Source organism: Bos indicus x Bos taurus, chromosome 19, assembly GCF_003369695.1.
Source record: "Bos indicus x Bos taurus breed Angus x Brahman F1 hybrid chromosome 19, Bos_hybrid_MaternalHap_v2.0, whole genome shotgun sequence".
NCBI lineage: Eukaryota > Metazoa > Chordata > Mammalia > Artiodactyla > Bovidae > Bos > Bos indicus x Bos taurus.
This window is the reverse complement of record NC_040094.1, coordinates 51,679,725-51,697,970: the sequence shown is the minus strand read 5'-3', so window position 1 is coordinate 51,697,970 and position 18,246 is coordinate 51,679,725. Positions and strand designations below refer to the sequence as shown.

At 50.6% G+C, this 18,246-nt stretch overlaps 1 protein-coding gene across 3 annotated transcripts in view; it reads right to left on the bottom strand.

The window, feature by feature from the left end:
• Positions 1-15,700, bottom strand: part of CSNK1D (casein kinase 1 delta) — a 37,802-nt gene extending 22,102 nt beyond the window's left edge. The window contains exons 1-2 of one of the 3 annotated variants that reach the window (XM_027517850.1): positions 15,290-15,700; positions 8,368-8,478 (exon numbers count right to left, since the gene is read on the bottom strand). In XM_027517850.1, coding sequence (XP_027373651.1) covers positions 8,368-8,478; positions 15,290-15,365 — 187 coding nt within the window. In that variant the 5' untranslated portion in view covers positions 15,366-15,700. The remainder of the gene's footprint in view (positions 1-8,367; positions 8,479-15,289) is intronic. The other 2 variants (XM_027517853.1, XM_027517852.1) reach the window with 2 other exon arrangements.
• Between the last annotated feature and the right edge of the window lie 2,546 nt (positions 15,701-18,246).

The window sequence follows — 18,246 nt, the reverse complement described above, 5'->3', positions numbered from 1 at the left end:
GCAGAACATTGTGGATGTGTGAATTCTCCCCTCTTCCATGTGTCACATAAATTTCAGCACTATTTGTTCTGGTTCTGTGAAGCATGTCATGGGTAATTTGATAGGGGTCACATCCACTCTGTAGATTGCTTTAAGTAGTATGGCCATTTAAACACTATTCATTCTTCCAATCCAAAAGCACGGTATATCTTTCCATTTCTTTAACTCATCTTCAATTTCCTTTATCAGCATTCAATCGTTCTCAGCATATGTCTTTCACCCTCCTCGCTTAGGTTTTTCCTAAGTATTTTATACTACTTGATAGAATTTTTAAAAAGACTGTCTTTTTACCTTCCCTTTGTGTTATTTCATTGTTAGTGTAAAGAAATGACATAGATTCCTGTATGTTACACTTGTATCCTGCTACCTTGATGAATTCATTATCAGTTCTGGTAGTTTGTGTGTGAAGTCGGTACACAGGGTTTTCTGTACACCTATGTGCACATAAAGACAATTTTACCTCTTCCTTACCAATTTGGATACCTTTTGTTTTTTTTTGTCCAAAAGAACTATGTTGAATAGAAGTGTTGAGAATCTCTTTCACATATTACAATCCGTTATTCATGATGAGGCTTTAATTGAAGCCACTTCAAGCTCGTTCCTGTGTCCTCGGGACTCCTGCCAGAGTACCTGTTTCCTTTCAGCCACATGCTTCAGACTCACCTTCCCTCTTCCCGGCTCACCCTGGAATCTGGGCTCCTCTTGGTGTGGAGTGATACTAGAAGCTGCCACCTGGGTGCCGGCTTGAGTGTGTGGCATTTACGTCTTGGTCAACCTGGCCCTTCACCGTTCTTCAAATCTGTTGGCCTGTCCTGTGGGAGGAGGGCCCTGCTGGACTGTGAGCAGAATCCCCTGAGCCCTCTCTCTGAGCAGCTCTGGGACACAACATCTTGCCAAGTCGTTCTCTCCATGAACAGAATGTCTTCGCTTGCTTGAATCCTCATCAGCATCCTCCGATGCGTTTTCCACATACGGGTCACACCTGGCTTAGGGTTTATTCCTCTGTACTTATGGTTCGTCTTTCACTACTGTAAGCAGTATTATAAGAACACCACTTTGGCCTCTGGACTTCTCTGGGGCCAACAGCCACCTGACCAGGGATCTTGGTTCTCTGTCCGACGAGATGTTTGCAGGTGGCTGTGCCAAGGAGCCAGTGGAGCTGCTGTGCAGTACTGGCAACTGAAAGTGGGTCGCTATGCTCCAGGTTCAGCTTCCCATCCATGACCCCTGGGGTCATACCTGACCTCCAAGTGGATGTCTCTAAGCCCTAGAGTGAGCTGTACACAGAGGGCTTACGGAACTTAAAGGAGGGCAAAGCAGTGGAGCTGACCTTTGAGAAGTCCCCCAAGGGCATGGAGTCTCTCCAGTCACCAGGGGGCTGAAAGCAGCCATGGGAGGGGCTATCTTTTCACAACCCAAGGTTTGAGGAGCAAAGAGGCAAAAGCAGGGAAAGGGTGGGTAGGGGCACTGCCATGGACCTCAGGCAGGGTCCATGGCATCCCCCCACTTCCTTCTTGGCAAGGGGAGGGGTGAGACAGAAGGCAGCAGCTCTGGGCAAGTGCTTGCGGGCGAGGAGGAAACACCTCCGGAACCTGCATACCTCTTGGTCTCTACTCCCAAATTTCCAGCTTTTCCAAGTGGCCAGGACATGGAAGTGTTTTCCTGTGGAAGGCTATGTAGTAATAACACTTCCTGTGTCGGAGAAGGCGGAGCACAAGACCACAGGACACACCACTGCTCTCTGGGACCCCCTCTCTCAGGGCTGAGGCAGGGCTTCCCCTGCTGGCCTCCTCCTGACCTGTTCTTGGGATAGGACACGGGACTGAGGACAGGCAGAGAGATGGCTAGCAACAGCTGCAGACCTGCTAGCCCTCTCCCTCCACCGAAGCCAGCACCACTTGTTTACTGCTCCCTGGGGGCCCACTTTCTCAGGATGCCAAGCTGCACTAGCTGTGTGCAAATGAACCATCTGTATTTTAACTTTTTCCTTCATAGAAATGCTCCACTGTGTATTTCAGTCTAGAGCAGTGCATTCTCTACCATCAATGCTCCACAGGAGACAAGGTTTTAACTCTTGCCCCATCACTTGATCTCCTACTGGAAGGATGGAAATCAGTTTGAGCAGGAAATGTGGTGTAGACAGGTCAGGAGAGGCAGGACCAGGTGACAGCACCAAGAGGAAGCGTGGTTGGGTAAGGGCTGTCTCTACGTGTGATGAGGGATTCCCGTTTCGGACCTGCGATCCCAGGCACAGACTTGCTTCACCTCCCTGAGCCTTCACCAGGGTTCCTGTGTGTCTGTAAAAAGTGGATTCAAAGGGTACCAGCTCGAGCCTCCAGGTGAAAATGAAGCAAAATCCTTACGCTTTAATAACGCTGAGCTTTCTCGCCCTGGCTTCTCACGACCACAGGCAAGGGCTTCTTCCTAGTATCTGGCGTCAGCAACCTGCCCCCAGCAGCAGTGGTCAGTGTTGTGGCAGCTGAAGGACAAGGGGCTCAGTTCACAAGCTGGGACTCAGTGCTGGAATGGGGTAGATACAGTGGAGCACATGGAGGGACGTATGTCTGATGCTGGGTTCTGTCACCCCAGTGTCTGCCCATCTACTTACTATTTGTGGGGGCTTCACAGGACTTCATGAGTCACTGATCTGGAAATAACACGAGGTAGCCTAGGTGGTGTAAATATAAGGCAGTGGCCTTTTCCCATGTTCTTCTGGGGTTTTGTTGTTTACAAGCTTCCTACTGTATTCAAAGAAGAGACGGATAAAAGGTTGTGCACCAGGCAAAGGATCTCAGACACAAATTTGGGGGTACCCCACCCCCCATCTCAAAACAGGGGTCTTAAGACCTTCTTTCGTGTTCCCTTCCCCCATTTCAGACCAAATCTTCTGTACTAAAAACTTGACTCCTATTCTACTCCCTTCTCCATCCTCACCAACACACCTGTACCTTTAGTCTGTGCGGGTATCTCCACAACTCAAAACGTTTGTCCAGAAGTACTGAAGCAGCTAGAAACATTCCATCCCTTGTCCCCAACTCCAGGTCAAGGCTGTTACTTGACATGATTCATGACAAACACACTGCTGCATTTGCATGGATCAAAACTACTTTAATCTCAAATCCTAGGGAAGAGAGAAGGTCGGTGGGGGTGCTTCTTTGTAGAAAGTGAGGTTGGGAGATCACTCAGGGGAAGATACATGTATCTCCAGGTCACTCAAGAGCTTTTGTGCAAGTGTAAGAAACGTCTATCCAAGTGGCCACACGACTGTTTAACAGGAAACAAATAGAACTCCATGTTCTCTGTTAGACACCAAAGCTTTGTTTGAAATCTTGAATTTATGAGGAAGGAGTAGTTTGTCCTCTTCTGGTTCCCCTTCCCCTTGCTCTCCAACTACAGGAGACTTCAGCCCTGGGGCTGCAGGGACTTCACCCCTGGAAAGCAAAGACTCAGTGGCTGACTCTGCTGTGCCCCCACTTCCTTTCTCACTCGCCATGTCCTGTCACATGGGCTGGCTCTTTTCCTCTTTTCCCTGTCAAATGTAAAGAATAAAGACTAGCTTGCACTGAGGAGAAAAAGAATTCTATTTCCTAACTGACTGTTGGTGGTGTAATAAGAGAACTAATTTTATACTTTGATCTGAAGTATCTGGCTCACCGCTCTAACTTGTCTTGTTGGTTTCCTATGTAGGAAGTCAGATCATGCACAAGTAAATTTTTTCTTTCTTTCTTCTCCATCTTTATTCTTTGACACTTCCCCCTTCTCTGCTAGCTGAGACATGCCAAGTCACACTGGAGAAGAATGATTAATGGCAAGGTTGAAGATGATGTGGATGTAACAGGAGCCCCCAAGACTTTCCAGGTGAAGGCAAATGTGGGTAAACACCTGGGAACACATCCCTGTGGCTGGGGTGCCACCCTACAGGCCGAGCACCTGCCTGCTTCACAGAATGCCTTTCCACCAACAGGCTCTGCACCAGCGGGTATGGGCGAGGGAGTCACTGTGGCACCATGATTAAGAGCAAAACCCTAAAAGCCAGCCAGGGCTCCTCCTCAACACAGGGAGGTCTGTTTATGGAGACACAAGAGCCTATAAACTGCAATGAAATCCATCGAACCACAACTGTGTCAACATTGAAGAACCTCAGGAACACAGCAGGTCAAAGAGGAAAATTGTAGAATACACACAGTGTGACTGTATTACTCATGTCCAGAAGTGTGTGAACTAGGAGACGTGGGGCACGGACCTGCCACTCGTCTGCTCTGACGGTCCACTTCACTGGCAGCACCATCTCTTACTGGTGACCCCAACACACCTTATCACCTCAAGATAAGATGCAGTAGAAGCAGGGCGCTCCTCTTCTCGGTTCCCTGGCCAGAAGAGGAAGATGCTATGTAGCCTGCTTCATCCTTGGCAGACTGTCTTGCAAACTAAATGCTGAGGTCCAGGCAGCAATCAACTCTAAAGCCACTCACAAGAATAACCCTGCTCCCTGTGCACAGACAGCTGCCCCATGACCTCAGAGGTGTGATGCAGCGAGACCAGAAAGCTGAAACGCACCTGGGATGCCAGACTGCCGCTCCTGGGGCTGGGGCAGGACATGTGAGGCCGCAGGTGAGAGACACAGCCATCAGAGTGCTACCTGGTGACCAGCCATGCCAGGGACACTCAGCTGCCCCTGCCCACTTGCCCTTAACATGGGAAATGGGTCACTTGGACTATTATGTGCAGCTCTGGACACTTGATACTTTTTCCCTCATTCAGTCCAAAGATAACCAAAGCATATGCCTGGGGGTGAAACAGGAGGGATACCACCAGGTAAATGCTTTCCGTTGGATTTGCGGAAAGTTTCAATGTAAAGATAGGGACTCAGTATTAATGCAAATACAATAGTTCATTAAGTGTTTGGCAATTCAACCTTAAAACAACTGTAAATACCATGGCCAAATGTTTCTGGGCGATGTCATTAGATTTTAAAAAACTAACTTCTTGCAGGATAATGGAGAAAAAAAAAAATTAGAAACAAACTAAGCAAGGGCACGGGGAGCCAGGCTTTGGGCAGCTGCAGAGAAGTCCTGGGTGGGCACACGGGTGCAGAAGGCCTTCCTGCTCGCTCTCTCAAGCACATGGCTCTGGGGGTTCATTTTAGTATTCCAACAGCCACGAGCTCTACACGTTCTTAGGTACTGTGAAACCTTTCCTAATAAAAAAGATTATAACTGTCTTAAATATACTGTGGGAACTGACCAGGCATGTAAAATGAGAGTGAACTTGGGTGAGAGGCCACCTGTTTCTACTGCCACGTCACTGGTGGCATTCACCCACCATCAGCACAGAGCTCCCACCCTTCACCCCTGGCCTGAATTCTCAAAGGGCCCACCCTCTCCTCCCACACCTGCCACAAGCCTCGACCAGAAGCAGCTGTGAACTAAACAAAATATCTCCACTCGAAGGTTTTCCAAGGAGAATGTGGTCTAAAGATACTTTGTGGGGTTATTAGGTCAGCCTCTAGGTTCTGCCTGGCAGTCCACTTTGTTTTGATAAAAACTGGGTGTCCACCCAAGTCCTTCACCAACATAATTAACTTAAAATTATTTCTGCTATTTCAAGTTTTTTAATCTATTGCACCAACTAGATCTGGGGCTCGTTCCTGATTGCTGACACTCAATAGAGGGCTGCTCTGCAGGAGTGGTCTGGGAGCTACAGTGCTCATGTTCAAACCTGTGTTCTTTAGAAACAGCCTCAGTTTCTTCATTCGTTATATGAGGGTGATGACACCTACTGCACACGACTGTGGTGGAGAACATGCTGGCACATGTAAAAACACTTTTAACAATACCTGACACTGGTGTGTCTTTTTTTTTTGCTTTTGCCTTTATTGAAGTAAAACTGGTATAAAACATATTAGTTTCATGTGTACAATTTCATCTTTGTATACACTAATAAAAGGTGATCACCACTGTAAGTCTGGTTGCCAAATGCTACCATACAACTGAAACTTTTCACCCATCTCATCCACACCCCCAAACATGTTGCTGTTGTTTTTTTTAAATGCCAACCCCTCCCTCCCTTAGGTGGCCTGAGTGAGCCAGCACAGCACCTCTCTCTAGTGGAGTACTGTAAGGCCACCATTACCAGGCAGCAACCCAGGCAACACTGTACTACGAGCTAGAGAGGGCAAAGCAAGCCCTGGGCTACAAGCTTTCTCCTATGATGATGTCAATTTATCAACTGTCTGCAAAGAAGCCCAGAGCTCAGTATAAAAAGAAAAAAAAACCATGATCAGAGATGTACCACCTAAGATGGATACAGCAGGGTGGCCAACAGCAGAGCTATGAGGTTTCCAGGCGGAGGCCTGTATTTCCTCTGCCATCCCAGCTTCGACAAGCTCACAAAATAGTACCAGCATGGAGCTCTCTGCTCCCGGACAGAATCCGTTTTCTAAAACAAACATTTACATCTTGATAGAATTCACCAAGTGTATATCTGAAGCAAGAGTAAAACCCAATCTACGTGTGGGCAGGGTCAGACAGCAGAATATCTTATCTAGAATTCTGGTGGGTTTCCATGATCCTACGGGAAGGGCATGGGAAGACTAAAGTAAGTGATCTTTTGCATTCTAAAATAGGGGGTCTAAGCAGAAAGTACATGCAGGGGCATTTAGCAGCATCTGCAGACATTTCTGATCATCCCAACTTGGGGGAGGGGGTGAGGGCCTACTGGCACCTAGGATGCTGCTCTCTGTCCTCCATGCAGGAGACAGCTTCCACAATAAACAGTAACGCTTTGGAGGAGAGACCCTGTCTAACCCAAATAAACTCTTTTCTGTTGAGGCAGGATCTTAGTTCTCTGACCAGGGACTGAACCTGTGCCCTTAGTGGAGAAAGCAGAGTCCTAATCACTGGACTGCCAGGGAATTCCCTTTGTTGAGTCTTAATCTACTCCATATTAGTTCCTCCCTGGCATCAGTTCTTCTCCTTCCCTCTGTCCCTGGGCGCCCAGCTGCTGAGTTCCCAGAGATGCTGCTCCTCAAATGCACAGGCTTTTCAGTCAGAAGGTTTCATCCAATCCCCATTACCAAGCTCCTCCCACCATGAAGGCCATATCCCAAGTCACCTGTTCCTATTCAGCACCACCTTAAAAGCTGTGGAGACTGCACCTGGCGCCTGAGAAGCTCACCGGGGGCCTCCAGAGGGCAGACACACTGACAGGGTCCTCTGTCAACCTCTCCTGGGCACTGGAGGGGCCAGGGAGTCTCCTCTCTATGTGCCATCCGAGAACCTACAGCTTTTTCTGGTCTCATAATACTAGGGATGAGAGGCACCGGACACCCCACCTGCAATCATCTCACAGGACTCTGAATGTTGCTTTAAGATGTACCTGCTGCTAGAGACACCTTGTGCTACGTCAACAGAGCTATGGTGCTTTCTCGAAGTAGCAGCACAGATCTGGTTTCTGGTAGCAGCAGCACAAATTAAGCTGCTTTGTGAAGCAAAGATGCCAAGAAGTCACCTCACCAGTCCTCCCTTTCCACCTGACAAAGGTGCCAACACAGACTCTGAAGACAAGCTTTCCTTTGGCAAAGTGCCAGGAGCCCACCCCCCATCTCCAACTCTCAAAGTATCATGGGGGCTTCTGCCTTGAAGGGTTTCCAAGAGGGAATAACACAGCTATTCTTCACACACAAAGCCCTGTCCCCAGAGAAATTCAAGACATTCAGGGTTGTGCCTAGGCTTTCCAAGCTCCTTGGGGAGCAGCACAGGCACATCCTTCAAAATGCTGCAGTGTCTTCAGGACTGAGACCCCCCCCCCCCCACGAATAAGACCCCTTCCTGCTCTATTAGCCAAACAATCTCAGAGTCTAGAGAATTCTAAAAGGGAGATTCTGAAATCAGGATGGGTGCTCTCTGACATCCGGTACCCTCAGGCCCAAGGGGAGGTTTCACAGAAGCCGGACGGTAACTGAGCTGAAAGGGATCTCACTCAGGAGGAAGAGTCCGCGGACCGTCCCAAAGCCACAGGCATGACTGAGACAGCACAGGAGGATCAGCAGGAAGCTTCAAGTCAGTGCTGACATAAGTTCGTGTTCAAAGACACCAAGTACATAACATTCCCTAAGAAGGGAATATTCATGCAAAGAGCATAAAATGATGTTTGTCGAGTGAGGTCCTTTGCAGGCTTCTCAGATAGTATCTGAAGGAAGCCACAGGATGGGGTAAAGGCTATGAACGTTCCTGCCCCCTTTCCAAATCAACCAGACTGTGATTCATGACATCTGCCATCTCCCTTATCAAACACCACCTTGGTTTTCTTAATAGGTAAAAATCATACCTCCTCCCTGCATCATTTTGTAGATTTTGCTCTCAATGTGGAGCTGAGGGTGTTTGGTTTTGACACATTCAAGCTTGATGGCAACTTCTTCTCCTGCAGCAATGTCCGTACCTTGGCAAAGAAAGAAAACCACAAATGTTAATCATCTGGTATCTCCCACCTAACCCGACATTACAACACACTGGAGAGACAACGAGTGCTCTCAGAATCTTCTGAGGACAACCAGCTGATGGATGTACTCCACTTTCTACTACAAAATGGTGTCAGTGGTAGATAAACCCTTGTGGGAAAATAACCTTATTTTCACTTTTTAAAATAGGAGTATGTAATATGTATAGAAAAATTTTACATGGCGTTGTATCACCCACTTCCATATGGCCCTCCTCTGATCACCAGGAGACCCAGAGACAGGCTGTACAGTTCTCTCCACAGGATCCCTACTTGGTCTGAACCTTCTCATCCAGCCTGCTGGTCAGCCCTGCCTTCACCCACCCTAGGCTAGACCATGGGGAGTCCCAGGGCAACACATTCTATGTCGACCCCATTTCTCCATGCTTCCTTGATGGGCCTCAAGGGTGTACAATCCTCTCTCCAGAGGGAAAGCTGGGTTTCCACTGAACAACCACATGGCCTAAGCCCATCTCAGTCCATGCGGCCCAAGTACCAAGTCACAAACAGCAGGGTGGTTCTCAAGGGGGCTTGGTTCCCACGACACGGCAGGAGCCATCATTCGCCCAACACAGGTCAGGCCCAGGGAGACCCAGCACGTCCCTTCCCTCCCAGGGACCAGGACATTGCTCTGTGTCTCCTAGGGACACTGGATCAGGACTGGGTTCTGTCCGCAAAGCCCTAATCACACCTACGCAACACGTACTTGTCACTTATCTTTTGCCAATTTTGTGTTAAAACTAGCAACATATCTGCTCACATCTCCTGATCACCAGCCTATGACTGAAGATCAGAGGTTTAACCTCACGATGCCACTCTCTTCTTTACTACAATGTGGACCTACATACGTGACAACCACTACCCGTGCAGGCTTATCACAAAAATGTTCCTGAGTGCCAGTCTGACTCAAAGCTATGCTACAAGACCCCCCTCACCCTCCCAAGGCACATTCACTAGAGAGAATAGGAAAAGCAGTCTTAGAAAGCACATACCTAGGTCTCCCTTTGCTTTCCTCACCAGTTCTAAGTTAAAGCACTTTAATTCTTCCCAGAAGTACGGTTGTTTGTGAAGAAATTAACACTGGCTCCAGCAGCCCAGACGAAACCGAGACCCATGCTGGGCAAAGCAATGTTGCCAGTCCCTGGCAACTCAAGTTTCACCACCTGAGTTCAGAGGGGAGACCAGGAGGAGTCTGTTTCTTGGAGTTGTGGGGATGAATGAGTTGCTGGTTACAAAGCACACTGAGACTCCTGGACAAAAGGCAGAGTAAGGTCAGCAAGCATTAGAACAATGAAGACCTGCAGGAGAGTTGTCTGCTTGACATTCATGAACCCAGTAAATGCCCAAAAAAGAGAAACTGTCTCCTCTAGTCTGCTGGGACAGCTGCTTGAAATGTATCCATTTCTAGTGGCCCTAGGTACAAAGCTGGTCACCAGTGCTGGGGTTCCACGGGAATAACCACCATTTGATCACTGTTAGTGACCACCTTCAATTGAAGAGCTCCCTTTACCATGCCACAAAAACTCCTGGGTACTCCGAAGAAAGATAGGTAATACATTTTGTCCTTCCTGCCTCAGATTGGGATAATTTACCTAATCACAAGAGAAATGACTTCATTTTAAAATGTACTGTGTAAATGGAAAATGAACTCTGAGTTCCTGTGAGGACCTGGAACTCTGAACTGAACTTGCCAGCCCATGAGGAACAGATGACTCATCTTTCTAGTTACCTCAGCTACTCCCCCACCCCAAAGCAGGAGCATCAGAAAGTCTGTGATTATAGCACTCTTGCTCTTTCAACTATGTCTGTTCTGTCAACCTTGCCAAGAGGCAGGTTCTCAATGACAACATAGCCTGAGCCTGCACAGGCTACCTACTGAACTTGCACCTTCAAAAAGGCTGAGAACACTTCTAGCTCCACTGTATCATGGTTGATAAAGCTAACATCTGAGTCACCCCTGCAATACTGACAGTCTTGGGGACAAATGACCACAGGCAACTCTGAAACACAGTTGAATTCCAGTCTCCCCTAACATCACACCAGCAACAAAGCCAGCCTCCCCCAAGACCACACAGAGCAAGAGTCAGCTTCACCTAAGATTACACCAGGAAACAGCTCACCTCCTCCATGATTACACCAGCAAACAGCGTCAGCCTGCCCTAAGATTACACCAGGACAGAGTCAGCCTACCCTAAGATTACACCAGGACAGAGTCAGCCTACCCTAAGATTACACCAGGACAGAGTCCACCTCCTCCACGATCGTATCAGAACAGAGTCAGCCCCCTACAGCGTCACAGATGCAAAGGGTGCCCTGAGTCTGATGACTGAAAGAGGAAAGGCTGGACATGGGTTCTGTGCCAAACAGACTCGAGGGCAGCACCCACTCCAGGCTGTCTCCTCTGAGAGGTCTTCACCACTGGGTGAAGGAGCAGAGCTTCAAGTTCTGTATGTTCCATGGGAACTAAACAAGAGAGACCCCTGAGCAAAACTGGGGTGCACCACTCTGTAGCCCTGCAGTCCTATCCCAACTCCCCTGGCTGACAGCAGCCCCTGTGCTCTACCACCAGTGCTGGCCCACGTCTTGTCCCCAGACTGCCACCAGTCCACAAAGGGAAAACACAGGATAGCGAGGAAGCACCCAAGATCTCTGATGGCAACATGACATTGCTGCATTTTAATCTTATTTAACAAAAGTGCTGGTCTGCCACAACTGGAAATTACAAAGCTTGGGCCTTCACAACAGGTAACTTTTAGAAGTATTTCTAGATGCTGCTGCTAAGCCGCGTCAGTCGTGTCCGACTCCATGCGACCCCATAGATGGCAGCCCACCAGGCTCCCCATCCCTGGGATTCTCCAGGCAAGAACACTGGAGTGGGTTGCCATTTCCTTCTCCAATGCATGAAAGTGAAAAGTGAAAGTGAAGTCGCTCAGTCGTGTCCGGCTCCTAGCGACCCCATGGACTGCAGCTCACTAGGCTTCTCTATCCATGGGATTCTCCAAGCAAGAGTACTGGAGTGGGGTGCCATTGCCTTCTCCACTTCTAGATGGGGAACGAAAAAATCTGAAAGGTATTACTGAGCTCTGGGTTCCAGATTCAGAGCAAGTCAAAACCAAGCGGTACATCATGATTACTCTTAGTGTCTGTTTATAGTGAGATGTTTTATCCCCCAACAACCTCAGCTCTTTTGCGCAGTTCCACTGCTGGTCAGACAAGAGTTCCCTCTCACCAGGTAAAGATGTTAGTCTATGTTTAGACACAGGTTGATGCTGGTCCTAGGAAAACAAAATTATGTCCCTCAAGTTGAGAGCAAAGGCAGAGGATAAATGAAGTGAACTTAACTCTAAGCTTGGCCCTTTCCTGGAAGAGAAAGGTTAACTCCCACCGATGGCTGTCTTATCTTAAGAAATAGGGAGAGGCCTCTCAACAGCAGGTCAAAAGTTACTCTTGTAGGACAACCACTGACAAAGCAGCTGACTTGGTATCTAGAAACACTCAGGCCACCACAGTAGAGGACACAGGTGTGTGACTGCAGGAGCTCACACTGCAACTGCTTTCCTCTCCTGGCCTGTCAGCTACCATTCTGGAGCCTCTACTGCGTGCCAGATACCCCACTGAAGAGAAGTGAAAGTCAGAGAAGGGAAAACATGAAAACCAAGTATGAAGAGGTTACTAAGCTTTAGGTCCCCCCCCCAAAGTGTTTGTGTATATGATAAAGTCAAACTGCAAAGTCCACCTGGGTGAAGACTGGACAGATGAGGCCATCCTCTGACAAACCGATTGTCAGGATCAAGTACAAATGCCAACAGCTTGCAGGAAGAAAACCTCCTTCATTCCACCAATCATGAAAGGCGGTGGGTCCAAGGTACTGTAACCACCTCTACAAGACAAACATGGACAAGAATAGAGCTCCATGAGAACAGGGGGATCACAGTTTGGGAAAGACTGGAATAAACTGCAGGGCACAGTGCTGAGTGCTCATGTCAGCACAGCAGGCCTCTGGAAAGGGAGGCCAGCTCTGGGCCTTCTTGGTTCATAAGGCATTTAGCAAGCTGAAGGATAGCTCTCATCCCTCAGCTTCAAACACCTAAAAGCACTAGAAAGTCCAAGAAGACCCCAAACCCCACGCTCAAAGCAAGGTGGAGGAGGAGGAGTCCAGAGTGATCTGACCTATAGCAAAGTGACAGCAACTGGAACAACTTTAATCGTCATCATACTGTAATTTGTAGGACATAATTTTAAGATGAGAACCAAATTCATCATTCCTCAACTAATGACTAATTAATTGCCTAAAAAATGGAAAAAAAACCAACCCAGAAACAACAGTGGTACAGATGACTCAATACATCCCATGGTCCTTGGACCATAAAAAAGACTGAGAGCTGAAGAATTGATGGTTTCAAATGGTGGTGGCTAGAGAAGACTCTTCAGAGTCCCTTGGACTGCAAGGAGATTAAACCAGTCAATCCTAAAGGAAATCAACCTTGAATATTCATTGGAAGGACTGATGCTGAAGCTCCGATACTTTGACCACCTAATGTGAAGACCCAACTCACTGGAAAAACACCCTGATGCTGGGAAAGACTAAAGGCAAAAGAAGAACGGGGTGCAGCAGAGGATAAGATGGTTGGATGGCACCATCAATTCAATGGACATGATTCTGAGCAAATTGTGGGATATAGTGGAGGACAGAGAGCCTGGTGCTGCAATCCACAGGGTCACAAACAGTCAGACACAACTTAGCAACTGAACCACCTCTGACCCACTTTTCCAGTCACACATCTCAATCTAACAAGACCACGTCACATTTTCTCAGTGAGGTAGCATGTAGCCTGAAGCCACCACTACATGGGCCAAGAGCCATGGCTGATGAAAATAACTGGTTGTATCCAACCACACACAAGTAACTCTAAGTGTATTCCAAGGGCTGGGCCATGTGGGTACTCATAAGGAGTGCTCAAGAGCCACAGTGTATCCATCTTAGGATAAATGTGAAGGAGAAAACTGAAGACAGATCCCTCTGGGACCAGTCAGCATGATGATCTGTATCAAGCACCACTGGTGTGCCCAGAACAAGGTGAGGCCCAAAGGACACACTTGTGAATAAGCCTACAGGGTCTCCCACAAAACTCTCAACTTCTTTGTGAATGCCCTGGTGACAGTGTTCCACACTCTGACTGAACAAAGTTTTGGAAAGCAGAGAGCTGTCTGGCAAGGTTTCAGACCAGAGAACAAAAAGTTTCAAAACACTTGACTTTTTCCTATCAGTGTAAAGGTGGCTAATGGATTGGCTTTTCAGTATGGCTCCTAGGTCTTAGGGTAAAACTTTTGCCAAAATCTATTGTTCTATAAATAAGGCAAACAGCATGCATTTACCCAGCACTTTGCCTCCCAAAACACTGCTGAGAAGGCAACTGCTGACTACCGGACATAAATATTTAAACAGCAAAATGCAAGTGTCTCTAAAGTGTATTCTACTCAGCAGGGAAGTAAAGCACACACTGATGTGACACGTTTCCCCGTAGGGTAAGGCTACCAAAAATAGTTAGGAACTACCCTAAGTGTGGATTCCTCTTACACTGTCAGCCCAGGAGGTCGTGCATCCTTTTGCGAACTATAGCCAAGGATGCGGCAGTGAGCACACGGACTTGGGACCATCTGAAAGGCATAACCAGAAGCATTACTGACAAACGAAGCTATTCCTGACCCTCCCTGACACCAGCCAAACAAAAACACCAGAGCGGGCTGCGCAAGCACAGAGCATGTTTACCCCCAAACTTGCGCAATGACAGTCCCTCTGCACACGCACCGCGTGCCAGGATGGACGTCCCCAATGTGGGGGTAGGAGTAACTTATATACAATTATTCCTCTGGGAAAACCCAATAAGGTATTTTTAAACTTTCAACTGTAAGACTCAAGACAACCTTTTATTACACACGTGTATATGCGCTTTCTTTCACTGGAAATCTGAAGCCATCCGGAACGTTCTAATCTTCGCCCCGCCCCGCCCCCCCCCCCCCCACCCCGGTCTACCTGGAAGAATTTTCATAGCAAAAGGGCAAGCCAATGAGTAGAGCTTTGCCACTTTATTTGCCTCTAAGTCTGCCAACACCCTAGCGCTGACTTTGTCCAGAATCACCTGAATGTCATTCTCGTTTAAGCCGAGGTACCTAGTACGGAACTTGGATGCGCAACACGTTCTCAACGACCACTCGACTGGCCCCCAGGCGACCCTGCGCGCCACCTGCGGTCCACGACCCAGGCTCCGAGCCAGAGGGGCTGGTCAGCTGAGGCTGCACCGTCACGAGGAGCGCCGAGGAAGCCTCGGCCAGCCCCGGACTCTTCTCGTGCCCGCCGCACGGGCGTAGGACGTGGGAGCCGCACTCGCTGACGGCCTTTGTCTGCCTGGGGGGGCCACTGGGAGCGGACACCAGGCAGGGCAGGCAGAGCGGGCAGCGAGGGCCTAACCAAGGCTCCCGGCCGCTGCCCAGAGGCCGCGAGCTCAGGTTAAGCAGGTGCCCTCGGAGTGGGGTGGTGGGGTGGAGGGGCGCTGGTCAAAAAGGCCTAAAGTTCCTGCCTGGGGAGTTGGGAGATCCGAACCAGCGGGGACCCGGCTCACCGCCAGCGGCGAAGAGGGTCGGGCCTGGGGTTCGAGTCGCCGGGGGCGGGGTCGCCGGGGCGGAGGCCGGAACGGAACCGGGGCCGGCGGACGCCGGTTTGGGGTGGCCCGCGCCGGGGGGAGGGGCGCCTCACCGAGATAGATGTCTCCGAAGGAGCCGCTGCCGATCTTCCGGCCCAGCCGGTACCTGTTCCCCACTCTAAGCTCCATGGCGGCGGCAGCGGGACCGCTTTACTCCTGCCCTCCCGGCCGCTTCCTGGGTCTGAGCTCGGGGAGGCGGCGCCGCTGCTGCCGCTACTGCGGGTCCGGCTGCCGGCTCCGCCCCCCTCACGGCCCCGCTTTCACCATCGCTTTCCGGTCGCCCCGCCGCTCCCAGCGCCTCAATACGGGGCGGATGGGACAGTTCGAGCGCCGCCGCCCCTGTCCCGGCCCCCGCCGGCCCCGCTCGCCCTCTCCCCGCCGCGGATGGACTCGGATCTCCCGGGCCTAAATCTCCCTTCAGCTGCCTGAAGGAGCCGCCGCCATCGCGCTGTGACGTCACTTCCCCTAGCAACCCGGTGGGGCGGGGCTGCGCTGGCCGAGGGGCGGGGCCGCGGCTTCGGGCGGAGGGCAGGCGGCGAGGCCGCGCAGCCTAGGGGCAGGGCTAGGGGCGGGGTTAGGGGCGCGGCCGGGGCCTCGGGAGAGAGCCTGGGTGAGGGCTGGGCCTGGGGCCAGTGCTGTGTGGCGTAGTCGCGATCCACGGGTGTCCCGGCCAGTCCTCCTCTTTCCTTGCCCCTGCCCACCCCCGCCCAGCAGTCCCTGGCCGAGAGCCCCCTGCCTGGTCCCTTTCCGCATGCAGGATCCACGTGCTCTCGCAGGGACTTCGTTTGTCCCCGCAGGTGTCTGGGAAGCCAGCTTCTCCTCGCGACAGGCATGGGACAGGCTTCCAGGCAGTGCCCTTTGCCGAAGGGAGAGAGGGGACAGCCTGTCTCTGCAGGCCCCAGACCCACGCATTCGGGACTCTCGGCGGCTGGGGTGGTGGGAGTGGGGACGCCCTTCCCTGCACAGGTGTCTGTAGGAATTGACACAGGCCGGGACACAAGTGTGCACAGGTTTCTTGGGCTGGCCAGGGCGTGCACTGTGCAGTTCCCCTCCCACCCTCTGAGCCAAGCCCCGGGCCTACAGCAGGCTCAAGGGCCTACAGCAAGCTCAAGCCTCTGTCGGAAGGAGGAGCAGTTCGAGGACCTCTGGTGTCAGACTGAAAGGTGAGGCTGACGCTACCGTGGTTCAGAGGATGAGACCTGCATCGCCTGCCTCTCCAGTTCTGTCTCCTGGAAACTGGATCTCTGGTTTCATTTAGTCTGCCTTGGCTCTTCAGAGAGGCCCCTGAACCAAAAGGAAATGAGTTTCACCTGGATTCTTCTCTTGGCCTATCTCCTGCCCCAGCCAAAAAGAAGGAACCATGAACAAGCTGTTAATGCATATTTTTGGACAGCCAACAGACATACTACTCTGAGCACAGGGGTTACGTAGAGGTGTGGGTGAGATAGCTGCACAGGCTGTTGATTCAGGATCATCTTCTCTAGTTGCAGAGGAGGAAAATGCCTGGTCTTTCCATTCACAAATCTTCCCTCTCCACTGCTCCGCCACAGTAGGGCAGACCCTGTTTGAAAACTGTTGGCGGTCAGGTTGGAGGAGGAAGCATCAGTTCCTGAACGTTACATAGCAGTGCCTGAAGACAGAATGAGAGGCTTCAAGGCAAACTGGGGTCAACCACTATCGACTGGTGGGCAATCAGGACCACCTCATATCCATGCACAGAGGTGAACCTAGTTTCTCAGTCTTAGGACGTTGGGAAGATTTTTGGCAAACTAGTGAAAAATAGCCTTGCTGGCAGAATATGCTGTTGAGGTGCCCAGTCCCATCAGAGAAACCATGAGTGCAGGCTAGAAACAGAAAGGGGCCTGGCCCCAGCTTCCTGGAAATACTGGACTGGCCACTCCCTTAGCTGCCCTGGGGCTGATTGCTGGTCAGCAGTCCCCTGCTGGGGCCTCAGTGTCCTTTCTCAACAAGAAGCTGCAGCTCTTTGGGCTCCTCTCATGCCCCAGGATTCTGCCTGTTTCTCCTTTCCCCTCCGCCCCCAGAATTGGACTGGGTAATCCCATGGCCATCTGCTGTGTGTGCCTCAGTTTCCCATTTGTGAAGCACCCTTCCAAGGGCTAGGGCTTACAGAGGCTGTGCAGTGAGAGCTGCTTCATCACTTCTGGCCTCCTGGGACGGGGCCTAATACACCTTCGGGAATCACAATGCTCTCCTTGCTCATGTTCTGCCCTCTATCCCTGCTCTTGTGTGACCCTGAGAAGGTCAAAGTCAGTGCCCTAGACCATCCCTTGGGGCATGGTGTCAGGATCAGGAATAACATGGCCAGAAGGCTGGCATGTGGCCTGGACTCTGCCACATAGGTGAGTGTTCTTTTTGTTGGAAATGGCCTCATTAGCATCCCAGCTCAGGCTGATTCCAAGCTGACACCCAGGCTGCACCTGGCATATAGTAGGCACTCAGTAAACCCTGACTTCATGAATGACTCGTACGGATGAACTCCCAGCTCCTAGGCCAGGCCATTTCCAAGCAGAACTGCCGGGTTCAGACCCCATGTTCACAGCCCCCCTCCAAGACTCATGATTCTGCTTCCAGCATGGACACTGACTTGTACCAGCGCTCCAGCAAAAACTCACTCACACTCAGGTTGCCCCAGGTGTGTTCCCCAGTGGGCTGGGGGCCCATCTGCCTCTGCCTGGGGTCTTTTTATTTTAATCTAAAACTGCAGAAGGAAAGTCTTATCCAAAAGGCTGGGGAGTGGGGGCTGGAGGGCTGGAGGCCTTTCACCCGATCCTCTCCCTCCTGGCCTCTCCGCTGCCCAGATTTCCCCTCGGGTCCCTGACACCGCTTTCCATCCCCTGCGTGTCGCTGTCAGAGCCTTGCATCTCTCTCTGCAGACCATCCCCTCTCCACCTGGCACTGCAGTTTTAATGCACTTCCAAACATGTAGTCCCCTTTGCTTTAACCCAAACTCCCTGTGACTTCCTGGGTAGGTGAGAAAGCTCCTGAGGGA